Source organism: Phyllopteryx taeniolatus, chromosome 2 (genome assembly GCF_024500385.1).
Source record: "Phyllopteryx taeniolatus isolate TA_2022b chromosome 2, UOR_Ptae_1.2, whole genome shotgun sequence".
NCBI classification, from domain to species: domain Eukaryota; kingdom Metazoa; phylum Chordata; class Actinopteri; order Syngnathiformes; family Syngnathidae; genus Phyllopteryx; species Phyllopteryx taeniolatus.
This window is the reverse complement of record NC_084503.1, coordinates 6,479,918-6,503,127: the sequence shown is the minus strand read 5'-3', so window position 1 is coordinate 6,503,127 and position 23,210 is coordinate 6,479,918. Positions and strand designations below refer to the sequence as shown.

The 23,210-nt window shown below is 47.4% G+C and overlaps 4 protein-coding genes across 8 annotated transcripts in view; 3 read left to right on the top strand and 1 right to left on the bottom strand.

Moving 5' to 3' along the window:
* Positions 1-4,508: 4,508 nt before the first annotated feature.
* On the bottom strand, positions 4,509-6,213 carry LOC133469571 (zinc finger protein 879-like). Of its 2 annotated transcripts, none has more exons than XM_061756804.1 (2): positions 6,011-6,213; positions 4,509-5,485 (listed from the first exon to the last, which is right to left on the bottom strand). In XM_061756804.1, the coding sequence occupies exons 1-2, from the start codon at positions 6,201-6,203 to the stop codon at positions 4,614-4,616; spliced, it is 1,065 nt and encodes a 354-aa protein (XP_061612788.1). In that variant the 5' UTR covers positions 6,204-6,213; the 3' UTR covers positions 4,509-4,613. The 2 variants fall into 2 exon arrangements, with proteins under 2 accessions (XP_061612788.1, XP_061612795.1); XM_061756811.1 differs by having other exon boundaries at positions 4,509-5,437.
* A 283-nt stretch (positions 6,214-6,496) lies between these two features.
* LOC133469595 (gastrula zinc finger protein XlCGF42.1-like) lies at positions 6,497-9,454 on the top strand. Of its 3 annotated transcripts, none has more exons than XM_061756869.1 (2): positions 6,497-6,910; positions 7,814-9,454. In XM_061756869.1, the coding sequence occupies exons 1-2, from the start codon at positions 6,892-6,894 to the stop codon at positions 8,647-8,649; spliced, it is 855 nt and encodes a 284-aa protein (XP_061612853.1). In that variant the 5' UTR covers positions 6,497-6,891; the 3' UTR covers positions 8,650-9,454. The 3 variants fall into 3 exon arrangements, with proteins under 3 accessions (XP_061612853.1, XP_061612835.1, XP_061612844.1); XM_061756851.1 differs by having other exon boundaries at positions 6,497-6,991; XM_061756860.1 differs by having other exon boundaries at positions 6,497-7,094.
* Positions 9,455-11,506: 2,052 nt separating this feature from the next.
* LOC133469550 (gastrula zinc finger protein XlCGF8.2DB-like) lies at positions 11,507-17,799 on the top strand. 2 transcript variants are annotated; one of them, XM_061756769.1, is made up of 5 exons: positions 11,507-11,663; positions 13,961-14,037; positions 14,253-14,368; positions 14,447-14,538; positions 15,970-17,799. In XM_061756769.1, the coding sequence occupies exons 3-5, from the start codon at positions 14,274-14,276 to the stop codon at positions 16,950-16,952; spliced, it is 1,170 nt and encodes a 389-aa protein (XP_061612753.1). In that variant the 5' UTR covers positions 11,507-11,663; positions 13,961-14,037; positions 14,253-14,273; the 3' UTR covers positions 16,953-17,799. The 2 variants fall into 2 exon arrangements, with proteins under 2 accessions (XP_061612753.1, XP_061612746.1); XM_061756762.1 differs by having other exon boundaries at positions 11,508-14,037.
* A 1,064-nt stretch (positions 17,800-18,863) lies between these two features.
* The window catches only part of LOC133474500 (zinc finger protein Xfin-like), a 31,020-nt gene continuing 26,673 nt past the window's right edge, over positions 18,864-23,210 (top strand). The window contains exons 1-2 of the mRNA XM_061766292.1: positions 18,864-19,399; positions 22,360-23,210. The exon at positions 22,360-23,210 is cut by the window's right edge and continues 200 nt beyond it. Coding sequence (XP_061622276.1) covers positions 19,219-19,399; positions 22,360-23,210 — 1,032 coding nt within the window. The 5' untranslated portion in view covers positions 18,864-19,218. The remainder of the gene's footprint in view (positions 19,400-22,359) is intronic.

Here is a 23,210-nt window from a genome sequence, read left to right as displayed (position 1 = left end):
CTTTATTTGCCAAGTATGTCCAAAAAACACACAAGGAATTTGTCTCCGGTAGTTGGAGCCGCTCAAGTAGGACAACAGAAAGTCAATTGACAGAGAACACTTTGGAGACATAAAGACATTGCCAAAAAGACACAGAACACAAGACACCCAAAGTCAGCTCTGTTCGTACGGGAAGGCGCGTGCTAGCGGAAAGCACCGATGGCACCTCGCGGTACGAGCTGCAGCAATGCTACGTAACAAACGTACAGGACGGACAGACGGGAAGCCAAATGTGTCCAGAATGCACAAGCTCGGCTCGGTATGCGACACGTACAAAAGGGGGAAACTGGAGCTCAGGTGTGACCATGCTCCTGAGACTTCAAGGAGTGTATGCGGTTTAAAGTGACGAGTACTGCGATAATCTGGGACAATGGTTGTGCAAATGTTACAGATACTCCTCAATCAGTGTGCAAATGGAGCAGATGCTACTCTGGCATGAGTGGCCACTATATGCAAATAGTGCAGCACGGCGAGACAACTACAGTGAGCGCACGAGTAATACATAATACAGAAATGTGACAATGAACTCAAGTCAAAAAAAAAATTGCCAGCTTGTTGTAATGGAATTGTAAGTTAGCTGTTCAAGAAGTTGATTGCAAGAGGGAAGAAGCTGTTGGAATGTCTACTAGTTCTAGTTTGCATTGATCGGTAGCGCCTCGCTGAGGGAAGGAGCTGGAAGAGCTGGTGACCAGGGTGGGGAGGGTCCGAGAGGATTTTGCACGCCCTTGTCTTAGTTCTGGCAGCGTGCAAGTCCTCAAGGGTGGGTAGGGGGGGTACCGACAATCCTTTCAGCAGTTTTGATTGTCCGTTGCAGTCGGAGTTTGTCCTTTTTTGTAGCAGCATCAAACCAGACTGTGATGGAAGAACACAGGACTGATTCGATGACCGCTGTGTAGAACTGTCTCAGCAGCTCCGGTGGCAGGCCGTGCTTTCTCAGAAGCCGCAGGAAGTACATCCTCTGCTGGGCCTTTTTGAGGACGGAGTTGATGTTGGTCGCCCACTTCAGGTCCTGGGAGATTGTAATTCCCAGGAACTCGAAGGTCTCGACGGTTGACACAAGGCAGCTGGACAACGTGAGGGGCAGCTGTGGCGAAGGATGCCTCCTGAAGTCCACGATCATCTCTACAGTCTTGAGCGTGTTCAGCTCCAGGTTGCGTCGGCCGCACCGCAGCTCCAGCCGCTCCGCTTCCTGTCGATATGCAGACTCGTCACCGTCCTTGATGAGGCCGATGACAGTGGTGTCATCTGCAAACTTCAGGAGTTTGACAGTCGGGTTCGCTGAGGTGCAGTCGTTCGTGTAGAGAGAGAAGAGCAGCGGAGAGAGGACACAACCTTGGGGCGCCCCAGTGCTGATGCTGCGTGTGGATGAGGTGGCCTCCCCCAGCCTGACCTGCTGTGTCCTGCCCGTCAGAAAGCTGTAAATCCACTGGCAGATGCCAGGTGAGACGCTGAGCTGGAGAAGCTTGGATGAAAGGAGTTCAGGGATGATGGTGTTGAACGCTGAGCTGAAGTCCACGAACAGGATCCTCGCGTAGGTCCCTGCACTGTCGAGGTGTTCTAGGATGAAGTGCAGTCCCATGTTGACTGCATCATCCGCAGATCTGTTCGCTTGGTAGGCAAACTGCAGGGGGTCCAGCAGGGGACCTGTGACACTCTTGAGGTGGTCCAGCACAAGACGTTCAAAGGACTTCATGACCACAGATGTCAAAGCGACAGGCCTGTAGTCATTCAGACCAGAGATTGCAGGTTTCTTGGGGACTGGGATGATGGTGGAGCGTTTGAAGCAGGATGGAACTTCGCACATTTCCAGTGATCTGTTGAAGATCTGAGTGAAGACTGGCGCGAGCTGGTCCGCGCAGACTTTGAGGCAGGATGGAGACACGTGAAGAAGCGCAACAGGTGACAGGGGGTGAACCCGAGAGTAGAAGCCATCCCACCGGAGAAAGGAGGAAACAAGTCACTTCCGGGACTTCGTCGTTGAAGACGGCAATCGCGATGGCGTTCGTCCCGCGGTAGACGACTGCCACGGAGCTGCACGTGGTGGAGCGCAGACTTTTGGGGAGGCCGTGAGGTCAGCTAACTCCAAAGAGCGGAGAGGAGATCCACTCGTTAAACGACAATAAAACCTTGCCCTTGACAACTTTGACAAGATGGAAGAGACAAGTACAAGGCGCCGTTTGTGACCAAGGGTTACGGCCAGAAAAAGGGAATCGAGCACGTTTTCACCCAGGGCAACGCTGACGACGCGTACACAAAGTGGCACGTGAAAACAGCGTACTTCCACGCTCCTGGAGGTTACGACAGTGACGTCGATCCACCGGAGGCTCACGAAGTGAAGGACGACGGCCCAATGGAAAAAGGCCAGAAATCACTTTTCAGACTTAAGCGATCGGAGCCAAACCGGAAGAGAGTTTTGCGTGATTTTGGTGGGGGGGGAGTGACAACGGGCTCGCACAAAACCAAGCCGGCCACTGTGTTCAACGACGGGAAGGTGATGATCATCATCTCGTCGCACCGACTTTGGAAATGTAGTCTGCTACAGACGCAAGCTACGACTCTGTCGGAAATGCAATCGTACTGAAAGAATTTCATTGACTTTCTCAAAGTAATCAAACGAATTACATTTGATTACATTTGGATGACGTTTCTTAATTTTGTAATGAATGCATCAAAAGGCAGAGGAGGGAACAAACCACAAGGAAGTCTCGAGTCTTCGCCTCAAGTCCCGAGTCAAGTCACGAGTCGAGACACGCAGGTCCCGAGTCGAGTCTCGAGGCATTGATGTATTTCAAAATCCATGTTTATTTATCAAAACAAATGTGAAAAAGGTTGCCCCTTCAAAACCGATCAATAGTACGTTTTCAGTTATTGTATGAAAGTGCTCTGCTATGACTTACATTTCCTCACTTTATTTCTGAAGTGACACAAATAAGAATTTGCATCCAGTAGTGCTGCAATTCTACTGACAATTCTATGGGAATAATCAAAGTATCAGGATAAAATACATTTTTGCTTGGTTAAAGTTCAATGATAAATACACAAGAGAAAATGAGATATTTCACTTATTAATGAACCACCGATTGGTTTCCTCTTTTAGATCATCAACAGCATTTTTCTTAAATTCACAATTTGTATCGACCAAGAAACTGCACTTTCTTGTCTACAAACATTTGCAGTGAGGCCATTTCAAACAAATATAAATTGATTTCGGTATAAACTTGGCATCTCTTGTGAGTATCAAAAACATAAGGTATTCATTAAAAAAAAAAAAAAAAAAGGAACACAAGTTTGGCATCTTGTTGTCAAGGTACAATTACATCCAATTGTGATGTCTAAATCGGAACACTAGGGGGCACTACGTAAAAATATGTCACAGAAGGGCGAGGAAAAGGACACGAAGAAGAATGCAGTTTCGTGTCGAGTTGATGATCGATTGAGAAATAAAGTGAACAAAAGAAGAAATCCAAGTCCAAGACTGATTCTTGAGAACGCGACAGTCACTAACGAAAGCGGACTGCAATGAACAGGAAGCCCAGACAGCGCGCGGCCGGGCCTCCGTTTAGCTATTTGCGCGATCGCTCCCAAAGCTAGCTGCTAATGCTAACGACAACAAGCATACGTCACATCCAGCCGCACGATTCCCACAATGCAACGTGGATTTTTCTTGTTGTTGCCGTCATTAACATCCTCATTGTTACGTTATATTTTTGAAACAAATTCCTGGCCTTTGAACAAGGGGTGTTTAGACTTTTTCTATGGCCTTTTTTTTTTTTTGCGTGTTTGATAAATGAAAGTCAAAAGACGTGTGCTGACGCTTACGCTCATTACTGCCATCTGGCGATAAAAAAAAAAAAAAAAAAAGTCGAACCCATGTTGGAGAGAAGAGTCTGCTTTTTTGGTGAAACTTCAGTTGCAGGAGGCGCAATGTGGTTTTTGTCCCAGTGGAAGACAAGAACCAATCCGCATCCTCAGGAGCACGTTGGAGGTTATCGTGGGAGTTTGCCCGATCAGTCCACATGTGCTTTGTGGACTTTGGAAAAGAAGTGGTCCGGAAGAGCTGGACCAAGTGGGTTTGCTGACCCCGTGGCCCGACCCCGGAGGATAGATAAGTGGAGGGGGAAAAAAAAGGGTGGATGGTTAGGAGTATCGAGTTTTCAAGAAAAGTCGTGTCGTCTAGATAAAAAGTCGTAAACTTTAGTCACGCGGGGATGCCAGATTAATATGATGCATCACAGCCATAATCAGATGTTTGAATGAGCCCGAAGCTAAGGTGGGGAGGATTGAGGAGTTTGTTTTATTGGTACACCGGTGCGAGTTGCAGCGCCGCACTTTTGAAATACGTCATCATGTCTCGCACATTTTTTTTCCATTGCGACTCCAGTTCGAGAAGCACTGCTTCAAAAGATTTTTGGAACGTCGCACGTTCGCTTTTCGTCCGGTGTTCAATTAACGACAAAGTGTGGGAGCCATTACGCTGCACTCAATTCAAACTTTATTTCTCTCATCTGGTGGAAAGACAATCGGACAAAGTCAAAGAAAACCCGCACGGCACAATCGCAAATGCGTTTTCATGGTCAAATTTGCGGCGTGAAGTCGGTTCGAGCGCCACTGCTCTCCCCGCGAGCACACGCGTGTTTATCCAGCCGAAGCTTGGAAATGAAGTTTTGGCCGCACGCGTGACAGGTCAAAGCTTTGTCTCCCTTGTGCGTTCGCATGTGCTTGACCAGCTTGGAATGAAATCTGAAGGTCATGTCGCACACGGAGCACGAAAGCGGTTTCTCTCCGGTGTGGATGCGCACGTGCTCCACCAAACTGGACTTCCTGGGGAACTTTTTCTCGCAGAAGGAGCACGTGAAGCGCTTCTCGCCCGTGTGCGAGCGCACGTGCCTCAAGAGCGACGAGTGGGCGCCGAAGGTGGCGTTGCACATTTGGCAAGCGAAGGGCTTCTCGCCCGTGTGCGTTCGCACGTGGTTGACGAACGTGGACTGAAACCTGAAGGCGGCGTTGCACACGGTGCAGGTGTACGACTTGTCGCCGCTGTGCCTTTTCATGTGGCCGAGGAACGTGGAGTGAAACTTGAACGTCATGTCGCACGCCGAACAGGAGAACTGCTTCTCTTCTTCAGCTCGCGGCAGGCGTTCCCCCCGAGGGACGCTTTCGCCGCCGAGCGCGGAGGCCGCCGCGCGACCCCTCGCGCGTCTTTTCGAATTGCCGCCCTGCGTTTGCTCACGTCGTTGTGCGTCTACGGCGCCGTCCGACGCCGCCTTCTCCTCACACTCGCCTTCGTCTTCACTCTTCACGATGACGCGCGTCACCGCCAACTCGCCCAGGTCGACCTCCTCCGGATCGTCCGGCCGCTCGCCCGCGTCCTCCTCGACGTGAAGGGGCGGCGGCGCGGCTGCGGGACACAAGTTGATCGGAAAAGTCTTGTCACACATCATCGTGTCTGAAAACCGGGGGAGCAAAGAAGTACGGGGCCGCCTTGACTAACAAGCTTATTCCGTTCTGTGACCATGCTCACAATAATAATTAAAAAAAAAACATGCAGTGATTATTCACAGATAATTGACAGCCATTATAATTGCATGAAGGAAAAAATAAAATCTTGAATATTCGGGGATCAGCCACCACTGAGCATTTTCGGGGTTGGTTCCATTCAAAAGAAAAAGAAAAACCATGGGGGAAAAAATAAGGTTTCTAAGGTCACTTGCAACTGACCATCATTTTAGCAATCGATTATTCTGTTGATTGTTTTTTCAATTACTTGATTTTCTACATTTATAGGATGCCTCAAAGATCGACAAGGATATGTGTCACTAATCAAGTGCCTCTAAATTCCAATTGATTACTAAAAAAAAAAAAAGTAGTCAGGCAACCAAAGACTTACTTTGTCGTTTGGCTGCACAAACTGCAAAAGGAAACAAACACAGAACAGAACATCAATGAGAAGAGTGAATAAATGGGAAGCAACCTGCTGAAGGTGCATCCGCGTGAGCTTTGCAAAGAGCGTCCAGTAGTTGGCGCTGTCGGTGGTTCTCTTCTTTGGTTCGACAAAGTTCGTCCTCGTAGTCCGCTATGGTTCTCTCCAACACCACGAAGATTTCTTCCACGGCCGAACTCAGGCGCTCGTTGACCAAAGCTCTCAGCATCTGGACTTTAAACATCTTGCTGCGAGACGAACCCCAAACAAGCTAGCTTCCTTTGTTTGTTATCGACGGCTAACGAGCTGGAAGCTAGCTGGGGAGGCCGGATGAGTCAGGCACGCTCAGGTGCTAATGTTAGCCCTGGGACACGGCACACGTTGAAGAGAAAACGAGCACGTTTGAACACGGCGACAAAACGCCACTTGATGACACTGACTTGGACGCTTGTGAACGTGAAGCGGCCTAGCCGGGGGGAGGGAGAGAGAGTGAGCGAGCGAGGGAGCGAGCGAGCGAGCGAGAGACAGGGAGAGAGCGTTGCGATACAGCAGGACTGCGCATGCGCAAAGCGGCCTGCGTCTCGTAACCAGAAACGCACGCTTTCCCCGTACTGCGCATGCGCCCGCCATCTTCTGGAGCTCTTCCGGAACTGGACTGGCGCATTTCTTTTTTTGGCTTCATTTTTATCTGCTTTTGTCTTTGACCGGTGGATATTGATACGACTATATTCCTTCGCGCAATGAAGAAAACATCCCCGTGTGCCTTTTCTTTCACGCCTCCAACCTGTCCGTGTAGCCTTTCGCTTGCTAGCTGCAGAAACAAAGAACGAGCGCGCTTGCGTTCAAATGTGTGCAAGACGGAGCGAGCGAGCCGCTGAAGAGTGACAGGAGGAGCTTTTTCATGAACTAAACAAGGGGAGAACGCCGCAACGATGGACTCGCGCACAGCAGGTTGCTTTTGACGTTTCCGACCGCCATAGGAAATGCAATTTGACACCTGTACCGACTATTCTTCCAATTCAGGAAACGGCGGTAATCGGACAAAAGCACATTTAATGTACTTTTAATGGGCAGAATCAAGAAACACAACATAGCAATCGAGAAAATAATGAAATGGTTCACAAATTGTGCCGGGGTATGTTCAACCTATAAACACAATTGTTAGCAACATTCGGACATCCAATAACAATGTTTGTAAGACACCTGGCAACGCTTAAACTGTGGATACGATCCATCAAACGTCCCCTTTAAGCATTCTCTTATTCTAGTGTGACAAGCACATTGTGTGTGGCCACTTTTGGCAAATATATTTATTTGTGCCATAGATTCTTAAAAAATAAAAATAAAAAAATCCCTAAAAGATGATCCAAGTTGCACTCTGACCACATGGTCTAATTTCCCTGTTTCTCAACATAGCTCCTCGACCGACGGATTTGGTCTGCTCCTCGGGGGAACCCTTCCTCCGCCTGGCTGACAATTTTCAGTCCAAAATATCCAGCGAAATTCCACGTTGTCGACGTGTCACGATTTCGTTTCAGACCGCCTACAAACTCGACTTTAGTAGCGCAAACGGAACATTAGTGGTGAGACGGGCAGAGTGGCCTGTGGATTAGGTCACCCGCTTCAGTCAGTCATTGATTTTAGAGGCATTTGGAGTGTTTTTTGGAAAAAAAATATTCCACAAAGGTGGCGGCCAATTGCTCGTTTTACCAAAAATGAGAAAAAGTGATTATTTTTTTTTCCTCAAGCTGCAAAGCGCGCCTTTAGAAGCCTGTGGTTCACTGCGTGAGTATCGCTCTCCGTCTCCCTATAATAACGGGATGTGACGTGTGTTTGCCTCCTTGCGACCTCCAGATGTCCACCAACTGGAGATCACCCGCATGAAAGAGGAAGAGGAGCGACCCGAGCTACGTCGCATCAAAGACGAAGAGGAGGAAGCGGAGATAGCGCCTGTGAAGGAGGAAGAGGAGGAACTGGAGAGCCCTCCCTTGAAAGAGGAAGAGCAGGAAGTGGACATCGGTCAGGAGGACGTCTGCGTGATCGTCAAGCTGGAAGGCGACCGAGATGAAGGAGAGCGAGCCGAAGCGGAAGCGGACGCCGGCGACGCTCTCCGCTGCTCGTTTTGCAAGGAACCCTTCTCTCGACGGGAAGCTCTGATCGAACACACCGCGAAGCACGTGGCCTCCAAAAGCTTTTCCTGCCCCGTGTGCGACATGACCTTTATTTTCCGCTCGACGATGATGCAACACATGGTCGTCCACACGGGGGAGAAAGCGTTTACCTGCTCCACTTGCGGGAAAGGCTTCTCCCGGAAGATGAATTTGGCCACGCACACGAGAACGCACACCGGGGAGAAGCCCTTCTCGTGTTCGGTGTGCGACGCCACCTTTCGCTTTCACGCCACCTTCGTCAACCACACGCGCACGCACACGGGCGAGAAGCCGTTCACGTGCGCCGCGTGCGACGCCAGCTTCAGCGTGCACTCGTCGTGGCTGAGACACGTGCGCTCGCACACGGGAGAGAAGCCCTTCATGTGCGGCGTTTGCGGCAAACGCTTCACCAGGAAGGTCAACTTGAGAGAGCACGCCATCGTGCACACCGGGGAGAAACCCTTTTCCTGTTCGCTCTGCGGCGCGGCTTTTAGCTTTCATTCGTCCATACTGAGACACATGAGAACGCACGCGGAGTAGGGATCATGAGCGTTGTTGCGGGAAATAAAAAAAAAATGTCGTGACGCAGCACAGGCGTCAAAGTCGTGGCCCGGGGGCCAGATCCGGGCTGCCGCATCCTTTTGCGTGGCCCACGATAGCAAACCGTGTGCATCGACTTCATGTTTCTTGCGAAAATAGCAACACTGCAAATTGTTAGGAACGATAAAAGAACATGCGTTGTTCAAAAATAGTCTTGCAAAAGATATCGATATCGTATTTTCAAACATAAACCGCTCATGAAAAAGCCTTTCAGGGCACATTATTAAGAAACTGACAAACATAACTGCGTGTACATAATTGTACATTTTGCCACTGATCGTTTTAGGAAAGTGCAACATCAGTACTTTGCCTTCTTTTTAGGAAATGAAGGCTACAGATGAACTGTAACCATGTTCAGTCTGTATGGTGCTATAAATTATTTACTGCCTGTCCGCGACCCACCCAAAATGGCTCCGCGACCCACTCTTGGGTCCAGTCGCAAACAATCACTGTGATCGAGGATACCCGAAAGAAATACTTGAAGACCGTTCCAAAGTTTGCCACAAGGGGAAGGGGTCCTTGTTTGCGTGGAAATGCATCCAGTTGGCAAAACAAAACATTGATGTCTGATGTCATTTTCCAGGACAGAAGACTCCCCACATATAGATGCATAGGAGTCATTGTTTTGACTATTTGTGGGGACATCCACCGTTGGTAATGTCAGAGCAAATTGTTTCGTGTTACTAATTGTAACACTGTACCTTTGTTCAAGTGGAAACGTGTCGTTAAAAATGTGGACATATGAGGATCTATTCTGGGTGAATTATTTGTAATGTTTCAATTTCGTGTTTCTTGATTTGCTTTAATTTCCAAAGAACAATTACTGTACAATTATGACAAAAGTATGTCCAAGAGCCAAACCAATGCACCGTGCTTTCCAGTGAAATCCCACAATGTTCATATACCGTATACAGTACACAGATTAAAAGTTGAATATATGGCAAATGGTGTTACATGTTCCTATTTTTTGCAACAAGCATTGGGTTCTCAAACGATGGTAATGTAGCGGACATGCCACGCGAAAGACGCCACCCGGCACCCCAGCCTCGCACTACCGCCGCTCCCCACCGAGGTAGACGCCAGAGTCACACGCAGACTATACGGATAAACACAATCAACCTAAATCTTCAACAAGACACAGACATTTGCTTTGCCATGCCGACGCGAAGTGAATCACGTCTGCTTGGGACTTCAAAGCGGAGACCCAAGGATGCCGGGTTCGACCCCGGACGCTAAGTTCGTTAACTTAAAAGGCAGTCCAGCCCCTCGGTGTTCGCGAAGGTGGTAGAAAAGGAGGGAGGCAGAGGGGGTGGGACCACCCTTTTTGACCTGCTCTGGCCATAAAAGGGGCCGGAGCTGAGAGGAGTTTTTTGGAGTCTTGGTGCAGAAGCCTTTTTGGTCAACCCGGCCAACTCGCCGGCGTCCGCTCCAGGCAAGACGCCCGCCTCACCCGAGGTTGCAAGGACGCATCGGACGATCCCCGGCTGGAGCTTCCTGCAAGCGCTCCGAGGCACCCTGCTTGGGGGCCCGGACTCAGTCTGAGGGAACGGAGGCGAACGTCACCGAGAGACATCCTGCCTGAGAACTCGTTGGCCTTCGGCTGCTCCTGTTTTTCCATTCCTCCCTCCCGTCGAATCCACCTGTTACCAGTGTGGACCGGGCCGGCCGAACACTCAGGAGCCTGACTCGCCTGCATCAAGTCCAACATTGCGGTCTACTAAAAGTACGGATTAGTCCATATTTGGGTTTATATTAACGAGACCAGGAGTCCTCAGCTATATGCATTCACTACACGCCCATACTGCTCGTCATCATTATCTATTAATAATGACAATTTGAAATTTCGGTCCAGATTTGAGCAAGAATAATGGAAGTTGACGTAAATGATTTGCTTTCGCGGCCCACATAAATTGAAGCGCCGGGCCGAATCTGGCCCCCGGGCCTTGTGTTCTAGACCTAGGGCCGGCAACTGTAGCCGGGGGATGGGAGCGCAGAGGTCCCGGACTTCGGCTGCCTCCCAGCTCGCTCTGCGCCCGGCCGGGCCAAAGGGAGGCCGCGGTGACCTGTGTCCAATATTTGCACTCTTCATAAGTGGTCTTTGAGCGCGCTTTGTCTGGTCCCGCACCTTGAACCTGTTTGCCAAGGGTGACCCTACCAGGGGCGCGAAGACCCACACAACTTAGCTCCTGGGATCATCGGGACACACAAATCCCTCCACTACGACAAGGTGACGGCTCCAGGAGGGGATTACAAAGATAAAACTGTTGAAAAGCGAATGTGACTATATGAGTCGAACCTTTTCCAAATTCTCAGACAAACTAATAGATTGTACCACAAGGTGGCGCTTCGAGATCATATTTGGAAAAGTATGTCACGTTTGAGAGGAAAGAAAGCAGTGATTTTGGTCAAATGTAACTCACGCTGTAATCATGGACATTTTCCAAAGCAACAGTAATTTAATTACACATATCTCCAAGTAATGTCATGAATTACAATGACATATTTTGTAATGAAATGAAGCAATCTCGTTACCGATTAGTTACTCCCCAACATTGTGTGTAAGTATCCTGACTCCAGGAATTGACTGGCGACCCTAAAGAGAAAAAAATATACATATATATTATTTTAAAAAAAGAATATTTGTTGTTGAAAGATAGTACTTGAGTGCATTCTCGCTTCGGGAAAAAAATCAATTATAAAAATCCTGATGTGTTTTGTCCTTAGAGGCGTACCGTAGATAGCGGTCCAAATGGCGGCTGGTGTACGCATGCGCAGTATGACGTTTATTTATTTATTTCTTTTTCTTTTTTTTGGCTAGCAACATGGAAGTAAACAAGAGTTGGGAAGGACAGCATTTTTTGTTGTACCTTCGGTTTTAAAAGCGAACACAACATTTGTCTTCTTTTGGAATCCCATCACGTGGCCCAGGACGCCGTTTGAGGCCGCCGGTGTTTGTGAGCTTAACCGGACTCGGAAAGTGGAAAAGTGTCGTCTGCATTCCAGGCACATTTTCGCTTTAAATTGCACGCGAATGCAGAATTCGTCGCACAGCCAATAATAATATCAAGTATAAAAATATGAGTAAAAGGCGTTTTTACAGTGCTACTATTGAAAGCATTGGCTAGCATAAATGACTAGCGTAAACGTGTGCTACTGTCCTGTACACCCGCTTTAAAACGTCAAACAAGCACAACAACTTGTGTATGTACGCAGCAAGTAGTGTTCAAATCCATTTTCCCAGTGAACATAAGCAATTGTCACCTGTGGTAGAATTCTTATATTTTTGCATATTTTCCAAACTTTCAGGTTTGAGATCATCAAAAAAAAAAATTCCATATCAGACAAAGATAAGCCAAGTGAATTTAAAATGCTGTTTTTAAGTGGGGATTTCATTTATTAAGGAAAAACCTGGCCCCGTGGGAAAAAACAAAAAATTACCCCCCCCCCTCCCCCCCTTGTTGAATCATGAATTAATTGTGGCTAATCACAATTTTCGGTTAATTTAGAGGTCATTGAGGTTTTCACTTTTGTCTCAACTGCTAGAGAATAATTTTGAAGGTACAGTACTCAGTATACACATTGGTCCATCTTGTGATCGGATCGGTGATTCCCTCCAGATCTGTTCAATCAAGAAATCGCTGAATAAACAGATTGTGTCTGACAAAATCAAGTCGGACAAAACAGCTGAAAAAGCTGCAACTCTGCACGATCCAAAGAAATTCCAGAACAGTCGAGAAATTAAGTAATTGACATCCATCAGTCTGGAAAAGGTTACAAAAGCTTTAGGATTCCAGCGAACCATAGGGAGAGCCATGATCCTCACATGGAGAAAATATGGAGGAGTGGTGGCCAGGAGTGACCGGCCTCCAAAGATTACCCCAAGAGAACAGCAATAACTCATCCAGGAGGCCATAAAGGAACTCAGGACAACTTGTAAAGAACTGCAGGCCTCCCTTGCCTCAGTTAAGGTCAGAGTTCAGGACACAACAATCAGGAAGAGACTGCCGGGCAAAAATTGGCATCCATGGCAGAGTTCTATTACCAAAACCACTGCTGACCAAAAAGAACATAAAGGATCGTCTTACTTGTAGTGTACTGACTAAAATGTGTTGAACTGTATTTGTTTGAATTGCTGTTGTGAAAACTAGTTAAAAGTTTGTTTGGTTCTTTGTGTGGATGGATACTGGGGTTTCCTGCGTCCCGAGGGGTCTGTGAACATTTCAGGTTTTTTTTTTTGTTTTAATGATTGATTGAAGGGGTGGTGGTCCAATGGGATTGGGGGAAGGAGGTGAGTCGTGAAGAGGAAGAGCGGGAGATGCGGGACCAGAGAGGGAGAGTTTTTTTTTTGGCGGGGGTCTGCACCTGGTTTTTGGACACGAACGGATGCTTGGACTGTTTTTGGAAACGAACGGATGCTTGGACTGTTTTTGGACACGAACGGATTCTTGGACTGTTTTGAACGCGAACGGATTTACTATTTCAAAGCCACGGGTCCTGCCTGCTCAACGCCACCGGGCTGCCGCTTCGACGCTACGGGATCCAGTCGCTGTGCCTACTGAAGCGTTTTGAGGGCTCGTTCCTACGACAATCGGTTTGGGTTTTTCCCCCCAGTGAACTGAGGGTTCAACGGTTTTGTGAGTACTGCCCAGTGAGGGCTACATACTTTTGCAAAAAAAAATAAATAAATAAATAAAACATCTGAAATATTGACTCAAAAAAGACTTTTGGGAAAATATTATATGGCCTGGCAAAATGAAAGTTGAGCTTTTTGGAAGGTGTGCGTCTCGTTACATCTGGCATAAATGTAGCACAGCATTTCAGAAAAAGAACATCATACCAACAGTCAAACATGGCGGTAGTAATGCGACGGTCTTGGGCTGCTTTGTTACTTTAGGACCTGGACAACTTGCCGTGATTGATGGAACCATGAATACTGCTCTTTAACAGAAAGTCCCGAAGGAGAATGTTCGACCAGCAGTTTATGACCTTCTGAATGGCTTTAAAAAATATTTTTATCATGGCCTCGTCAAAGTCCAGACTCCAATCCGATTGAAATGCAGCGGCATGACCTTCCACTTTTTCACACAGGGCCGGGTAATACATAGAATCACCATTTTAAGTCCACTTGGGTTATATTTGTCTGATATTTTGATGATCTTAAACATTGAAGTGGGGAAACTATGCAAACAAATCCGAATTTGAGAAACCTTTTCCCGACACTGTGAGTGAAGACTGAGATGTGTGTGTACAGGGTCTCCTGCATATTCCCGCCTGGCGCACTCACCTGGTCACAATCGGATTTTGATCTTGTTGCTAAAGAACTAACAGGTACGTTGAAGTGTGTCGAGGAGATTAATTTGGACTAAATAGGTTCTTTGCTCCCAATTGTGGTATCTTGGAGCCACGGAACTGTTGAAGTGAATTGTGTGTTTTTCGCAATACACTCATATGATATCTCTAATCATCTTTCTCCATCGAAACGAGCGGAAATGCAATGAATCCGTTACAGCCCCAAACACTGAAAATGTGTTTGTTTCATTTAGATTTTTGGGCCCGAGAATGGAATGAATGAGGTTGTCCGTACAGGGGAGGCGTCCGTGGACCCGCCGGGAAGTCCAGATTTGGTCCCCTCGGTCTTCTGTCATTTGAAAGCTGACAGGTAACCATCTCCCTCACCAGATGGGGATCCCATTTAAAGGCATTTGATTGTGTTTCTTCTTGTTTTTGGCTTCAACAGGACGGAAATGAGACTTGACGCTACCAGCCGGTCCTCACCAGAGCCTGCCGGCGCAGCTCAAGAGTTTGTGGAGCCCCCTCCATGTCTTACGAGTAATTATTATTCTTTTTTTTTTTTTACACCGCTGCCTTCCCCTACTGTATGACATTTCTCTACATTACTCCATTCACTCAACTTTATTTGTAGAGCAATTTAATAACAGGCAGCACAGTGGACGACCTGTGGAGTTTGTATGTTCTCCCCGTGCCTGCGTGGCACAGCATTAGTAGGATAACTTTGGCATACCAGTAAGGACGACGACTGTACATGTCACCCGTGAGGCAAAACTGGCCACAAGTTGGCATCGGAATCAGAATCAGCTTTCTTGGCCAAGTGTGTTACAAGACGCACAAAGTTGGAGTCGCTCACGTATGACAGAAAACAGACACTGTGACAAAATACACGTGTATGCCCAAAAATATATTCGTTCACCACACACAAAGTCAAATATTTCAAGCCTTTATTTGTTTCAATTTTGATGATTATGGCAGAAAGACAAAAAAAAAAGAACAAAACAAATCCAGTATTTCACCAAATGAGCAGCACGGGTCCCGTGGCGCTCTTGAGGTGGTCCAGCACGAGGCGTTCGAGGGACTTCGTGACCGCTGGCTGATGTCAGTGCACTACTCGTACGACTATATTTTTTTCAATTTTTGAGATGCATCGAACAAAGTTATCTCAAATGTGTCCTAAAAGTTTATTTTTAAAGCACTATCATTAAATACATAAATAATACAGTGTAAAGATGCTAAAATATGAAATCGCTACAACGGAACGTCGGTCATGAATGTACGGGGCCGGGACAAGTTCCGACAGGACCACCGCAACCGGGCCATCGCACAAAGAGGCTTAACGTCGGACCCTTGCGGTACTACGAGTGAAGTGCTCGATGTTGACGAGCAGAATTTGTCAGTAGTAGTTCTGGTAGTAACATGACGTTGTCGTACTAGTAAGCCAAAGTTGTCTCACTAATGCAAACGAGTACGTGGGCAAAAAAAAATGAAAAAAAAGAAATCCAATACCGTTTCTTGGAAATCCCATACTAACTACAACCTGGTACACACAGAAGGATTTTTCATATCTTCAAAGATTGTTTTTATCAGTGAGACGCTCCACACACAAAGTTAAACAAGTATCAGGCGTTTCACAGTTTTGGTCTTATACACGCGGTACACACATTAAGACAATGAGCCCATAACGGGGAACACCGACTTCTACGCAGTCACGGCCAGGGTTGGGCATCGTTTGAATTTGAGCGGTTCCGGTTCCGATTCCTTACTGAGGACCAACATAGCGGCCGTAAACAAAAACAAACACGTCTTTCAACTTTATGACGACGTCGCTGTTTTACGAGGCAAGTCGATCCAAACTTAACCTCGCTGGTGCACGGAAGGGTGATTCCAACCGGGCACGATTTTTTTGTGTCCGTTAAATCGAGGGGCCGCTGTACGTGACCCGCATTTGTCGTCTCGATTGTCCCGCAGACGTCCGGGAGCGGCCCGCCGCGGTGGAGGAGGTGGAGCCGGCGCCCCCGCGTGTGAAAGAGGAAGAGCAGGAAGTGCCGGTGATCTGTGTCATTGTGAAGAGCGAAGAAGAAAGGGAGGAGAGGAGAGCATCAGAAGCAGACGGCCTCCTGGCGCCACTCTCCGACGCTCCCGACACCGATGACGGTGAGGATGAAGACTCCAAAGGGGATGGCGTGAAAAGGCACAAATGTTCCCGGTGCCACCAAACTTTTGGCGACAAGAGAAATTTAAGAGCGCACGCGAGAACACACACGAGAGAGAGAACCTTCGTCTGCTCGTTTTGCGGTAAAAGATTTCCCCGCAAGGCTCATTTGACCGCACACGCACGCATACACACTGGCGAGAAACCCTTCTCGTGCGCCGTCTGCGACAGCAAATTTCGGGATCGGTCCACGCTGGTAACGCACGCCCGGACGCACACGGGGGAAAAACCGTTCTCCTGTTCCGTGTGTCACGTGAGCTTCAGCGTGAGCTCCACGCTGGTCCAACACATGAGCACGCACGCCCGCCGCAAAATGTTCTCCTGCTCCGTTTGCGGGAAGAGATTATCCCGAAAGAGAAGTCTGGTGACGCACGCGAGGACGCACACGGGAGAAAGACCGTTCTCCTGCTCGCTGTGCGCCATGACGTTCAGCGACAGCACGGCGCTGGGACGCCACGTGAAGACTCACACGGGGCGCAAAGCCTTCGCTTGCTCCTTTTGCGCTCACAGGTTCTCTCAAAAGTCGCATTTGGTGGCCCACCTGAGGAGACACACGGGGGAAAAACCCTTCTGCTGTGCCGTGTGCGGGCAAAGCTTCGCTCAGAAAGGACACTTGGCGAAGCACGCCAGGACGCACACGGGAGAGAAGCCCTTCGCTTGCCGAGCGTGTGAGGAAAGCTTCGCGTACAAGTATCAACTGGACAAACACGCGTGCGCTCAAGCACGCGTCACTGGATAAAAGCCTCGCAACAAATGTTGGCCGAGGTTTTTGGGCACGGAGGATTCGCCCCGTGGATCGACGCGGGCCGTTTATGTCCGCCTCGTTTCTGCCAGCGATTTCGACACACAGGAGCTGGAACGAGAACTAGACTTATTGTTGAAAAGTCAACCGCGGCGCAGGGAGGCAAGGGAGGCAAGGCAGGATGAGTCGGGGAAGAACAGGACGTTTATTTCCGAAAAGACAAAACGGGCAAACGAGGCCCACAGAAACGTCTCAAGACCAAATAAATAAAAGCCTAAAAAAAAAAAAAGGAAATAAAATGAGGGTAAACAGACCGCAACATAAACCATAACGTGACACGAGAAACGAGACAATCGGCAACAACGAGGCCGTGGAGGAAATCTTTGTGGTGTACGAGTACGAGGACGGCAAGAAACTAAAGACAAGCAAAGTGACGAGACAACGAGCAACACCTGGACAAGACGCGAGTGCCTGCGGGGAGCTGATTGGTTGACACAAGGTAGCGGGGCTGACGAGCGCAGGTGGACACAATAACCGAACGAGCAGGACAAGCCGTGAAGGTGGCGCAGGGAAACTTGACAAAAACATGAAACGCACTACATCGATTCCAAACCCGTCCACAAAAACCCATCAGGAGGGCGGAGCCTGTCTTTGGCGGCTGCTCGCGGTTCCTTTGCTATCAGCTATAATCATCAAAATTATACGCATGTGCAAATTATACATATATATTTAAAAATCCTGAAATATTTCATTCAAGTGTATGTAGTGCACCTCTATAATATGAACTTCACATTTTGAATTGAACAACGTAAATAAATTACACTTTTGACACTATTGTAATTCACTGAGATGCACCTGTGTTGTCTGTCTACATTTTGTGTTGAAATATCTGTTGCTTAAAAGGTTATGGCACTGCCGCTATCCATTAGCCCATCTATGGCATTTCCCATTCTGGCTTAGCATTAAGCTAGCAGTGGCTTCTTCTTTTCCTTTGGGCTCGTCCCTTTAGGGGTCGCCGCAGCGCGTCCTCCTTCGCCATGTCAGCCTATCTCCTGCATGCTCCTCTCCAACACCAACTGCCCTCATGTCTTCCCTCGCGCCATCCATCATCCTTGTCTTTGCTCTCTTCTTCTCTGATGAGCTCATTTCTCATTTTTTCCATCCTGGATAAAACTACTTCGTCTCGCTCCTTCCAGGATTTCTCTTTCACTTCTCGGTCACATCCTACCTGTGGGGCATGGCCACTAATCACATTATAGATAATAAGCTAGCAGTGGCTAAGTGGTTTTAATTACTCAACATGTAATTGGAGTGGCAATAAACAGCTTGAAGCCTCTTTTGAAAGTATCAGAATATGACACCTGTGAAATTTGGTGAGTTTTTGTGAAGTGATGCTTTAGTCTTCAAATCATGAGTAAAAATGTTCATTTATCAGCCATAATGTGACAAGGTGAAATAATGACTTTCAGGAGAAAGAAACAATTTCGAGAAGAAAGTTGTCATTAGACAAAAGATTTGGAACATGCACAGATAAAAAAATATGCATTTTGACTCCCCCCAAAATGTTAAGTAAAAAAGTGGATATTACACAAAAACAAGTTGTATGGCTGAGAAAAATATCATAAATTAGAAAATAAGTTGCAATATCACCAAAGAAAAGTCAATATTGTAGGATTTTTTTAGATAAATAACATTATTGTTATTATTATTATTATTGTTTTATAGTCTTCCTTTCATGATTGATCTTTAGATTTGTTTGGTGATCGTCAACATTAAAGTGAATGTCAAAGTGAATTTGAGAAGAGGGCAAATTATTTTTGACGCCACCGTAAAACAAAACGAAAAAGAAAAGGCCAGACTTGTGAAAAGAATGATGCTACGCCACCAAACGACCCACAGGAGGCAGCAACGAACCGAAAAAAGCGCCTTAAAAGAGACGAAGAAGAAGTGGCCCTCGACCAAAAGTCCCAAATTGACTGCACGCATCGAAACGGGGAGCTAACTTGACCGTGGTTTGGACCATTGCTACTATTGTCGAATAGGCTACTCGTTTGGCATTCCCGTCTTTTTGATTCAACCGCGACGTTCTGTGCGATTGCGTCTTTCGGCGACGCCTGGAAGATCGAAGCGACTCCCGCTAGCTGTTAGCCGTTAGCTGCGAACAAAGAGCGACGGAGCTTAGCAGCACATGCTAACTTGCGCACACGAGCCGTGAGTGAGTGCCGCAAAAGTCTTCTTCGAAGTCATCACTATCCTCGTCGTCATGTGTAAAGTGAAAATGCTGAGAGCGCTGGTCAACCAGCGGCTGAGTGCGGCCGTGGAGGAAATCTTCGTGGTGTTGGAGAGAACCATAACCGAGTACGAGGACGAACTTTCTAGAACGAAGGACGAGAACCTGCGACAGCGGCAACTGCTCGACGCTCTCATGGACTCGAGCACAGCAGGTTGGTCGCTTGCTTGCGCTTGGGCCTCACACTTGCTTCCGGGCAGTTGACAATATTTCGACCATGCCCCTCCCTTGCGTGTCGAAAAATGACTATCACTGTTATAGCCAACCTTAAACACTGCTCTGTCAGATTTGCATCTAGACTGGAGCCACTGGCGCCCGTGTTTACGTTAGTTTTACTTTTAAAAAGATGTATTTTGATATAAGGTTCATATCACACATTTCTGAAATGCGACTGTGCGAGCGCTGACCATTTTAGGTCCGAAAACACTAACCGCCATTCAGCTCACTCGTGCATCACATTGTATGCACGTTAAACACATCGAACAGCGTCTTAAAAAATCTCTTGCAGTTGCCCCGCTGTCGTTTTTGGCAAAGTTTTTCACCGGCCCGACACGACGTGCGTCTGCAATTAATGTCCGTTTGAAACATGGGTTCTGCCGGCGCAAACATCGGACTTTTTTGTTGTTGTTGTCAATGCAGAAATGTTGCATCGACCCATTTTTAAAGTGGACTTAGCTGGGTTATTTTGGTTTTTTTTCCCCCTTTCAGCCCTGCGCAATTATTACTGACCATCTCTTTATCCCGCCCAATTTGTCTATCTACCGAGCTACCATGTTCGTACCCACGTACACTACCATACACGCGCCACTCATAGTGCGGCGGCGCGTGTCCGGGAGCCGGTCATATTGGAGCAGTGCGTGTCGTGCCAGGAAAGCCTGTGGGATTCCTATAACGCCGATCCTGGTTATAAGCTGTGTGCGAATTCCCTTGAGCTATATACGACTGTATAGGACGTATACACTTCAGTTCTAGTTTTCTTTATTAAAATCAGGCATCAAGAAAAACTGCTGTGTTTTTTCCCCATGTTTATTGCAATAAGGGCAGATGTTGCAATACAGCATTTGTCGCTAATGCTAATTCCCAACGGCCGTCCCTAGAAGTCATCAAGAAACTTGAAACCCCATTACGTTTGAAATGCACGACGGCAACCACATACAACTTACTGTTTTATGGTCTTTTTTTGTTTTCCAAACAAATACTACATTTCCTGTATTGATGACGCGACGATAGTGTTTGCGCAGGTTAATGATCGACTATGTTCCATTCCTACTTGTGTCCAAATATGTAGGAGTGGAACTCTGTTGTAAGCTGAGGACGCCGGCATGTACAGTGAAATATTTCACCTATTCCCAGGTTGGACTTGCCTTTTATTTTGAAAACGACATTTATTTTTTTTTAACAGGTACGCGTCAGAAAGGCAACGGTACGTGTATTTGTACATGGAAAAAGAAGAGACCAGTGGCAATATACCGTTGAGTTTTGTTTTGCCGTATTTTCTGATCTTTAATTTTTGTCTATTCATTTACTGCATGTGCGTGCAGTTGCCATGTTCATCTTCGGTTTCTTAATAAGGAGCTCAGAAAGGAATTCTGAACGTGTGAACATTGCGTAGTTATGTTGAAAAATCTATTTTCAAAGGCTCTTTTTCAGCAATACGTTCTTAGCTTCTCACTACAAAAGTGGGTAACGACTTGGTGACGATATGCAAATTTGGGTCCCAGGGTTGCGAAAGTTGACAACCCCTGCCTTAAGGAACAGGTATCTGAACACAAACGGTCCAGCAACACATTCAGACTGACAATGTAACAGTACTCGGCCATATATTCTTTATCATCTGCGAAGAACGACTAATATTACTGCTGGACTAAACCTGAGTGGATGGCTGTCTTATACTGCCCCCAAGTGGCCAAGGTGCACACACCAGAATGGTCAACACAATGTGCATTGACGGAGAACGTGTGACAAACCGTTTTCTTTTTACGATTTAATTTTGATTTGGTTTATGAAGCTTTTCTCGCTAAAAAACACATTCCAAACTTTTTTTGAAATGAGTTAATGTCCTTTCCATTCTTTTCAACGAGGAAAGATTAGGGTTGTTGATGCCATGTTTTTTCAGACCAATACTCTTACAGGCAAATCAGTCGCCTTTTGGCGGGAATTGGCCGCTTTGAACTCAAAATAGGCCATTTACGTAAATCGTACAGATCCGATGAGTTTTTCCCTAAAAGAATCGTAATCGAAGAAGAATCCCCTTTTTATTGTCACGAACATGCATGCATGCATGCACGTGAAATTTGTTCTCTGCATTTTACCCATCGCAGTGAACACAACCATGCGAGAGCGCACACATACACGCACATCAAGAGTCGTTTGGAACCGGAATTGAAATAAGGACCCGGAATTGGGACCGGAATCGCTCAAATTCAAATGATGCCCAACCCTACAAAACAGTCAAGAAACAATGTTTCGGTTTGATCGGTTTGATTATTTTGGGTCTTGCATACCTGCAAAAACACTGTCAAGACTGTAAACGTGTTTATTTTATTTTCCTACATATTTTCTGCTGTCGAGTAAACAAATTGTTGAAACTTTTTCTATGTTGATCTTTTTCCATTCTCCTTCGGTTGACTTATTAACCAGTGGTTGGCGGTACAATTCGGACGTGGGCCTTCGCTCGGCACGTCCAGCCGGGAAAGATTACATTCATATGGGAACGCTTACAAGCTGACGTCTGATTGGACGACGACGACAACAACAACAAAAATGAAGCTGCACAGACCTGTGACGTGCTATGAAATCAAGACCAGAGGCTGTTGAAAATAATGAATACCACTTTAATGATTGCTAATGTTCAGGCCAGCAGAGAAGGTTCTGAAGGCCCCGACTGCTTGTTACTAATGTTCATAAAATGTAGAGCTCCTCTCAGGCTTCTGCAGTTTTCAGTCCAGATTCTTTAGTCATCGTGATTTTTTTTTTTTTTTTTTTTTTTTTTTTTGGTTTTTGTTTTGACACACCTCCCCGCCCAAATCGCAAGGCACTGCTGTATTTCCATTGGTCTTCCTCTTTGCACACCAAACGACGAGTGACTTTTCTCCTTTGTCTCGTGTCCCGCAGACGTCAGTCGAGGTGACGTTCCCCCCGAGGAGCAGCAGCAGCAGCAGCAGCAGCAGCGGCGGGCAGAGGAGTGCGGCTCAGGGGGGGAGGAGCAGGAGGACCCCGATCCGAGCTACGTAAAAGATGAGCACGGGTGGAGTCCGCGGCAGCCAGTGGAGGAGGAGGAGGAGGAGGAGGGAGAGGAGGAGGAGGAAGAAGAAGAAGAGGAGGAGGAGGAAGAAGAAGAAGAAGAGGAGGAGGAGGCCGGCGCCGCAAGCAGCGAGCCTCCCGCGGCTCACGTGGCGGTGAAGAGCGAAGCTCCGTGGTCTCAGCTTCTTCACCCGAAGAAAGCGGAAAGCCCCTCGGTCGCCACGTCCAATAATGACAACCAAAACGCGGACGTGGCGCCCGTTGGCCATCGTCGCATGGGATACACCGCCGATCGCGTGAGATACGACGCCAAACACTTCAAATGTTCTCTGTGCGACTCGGCCTTTTTCAAGATGTCCGATTTGCAGCGACACATGATGATTCACTCGGGAGAAAAACCTTTTAGCTGCACCGTTTGTCCCAAGAGGTTTATCCGCAAGGCGCATCTAGTTTACCACATGAGGACGCACACGGGCGAGAAACCCTTCACGTGCTCCTTCTGCGGCAAACACTTCTCCCTCAAAGGCAATTTGATGCGACATACTAGGAAGCACACGGGCGAAAAACCCTTCAAGTGCACCGAGTGCGACGCCGGCTTCACCGTGCGTCCCGCTTTGATCCAACACATGCGAACGCACACGGGCGAAAAACCTTTCAAATGCTCCTTCTGCGGCGAAGGCTTCGCTCAGAGGGGACATTTGATCGGACACACCAGAATCCAC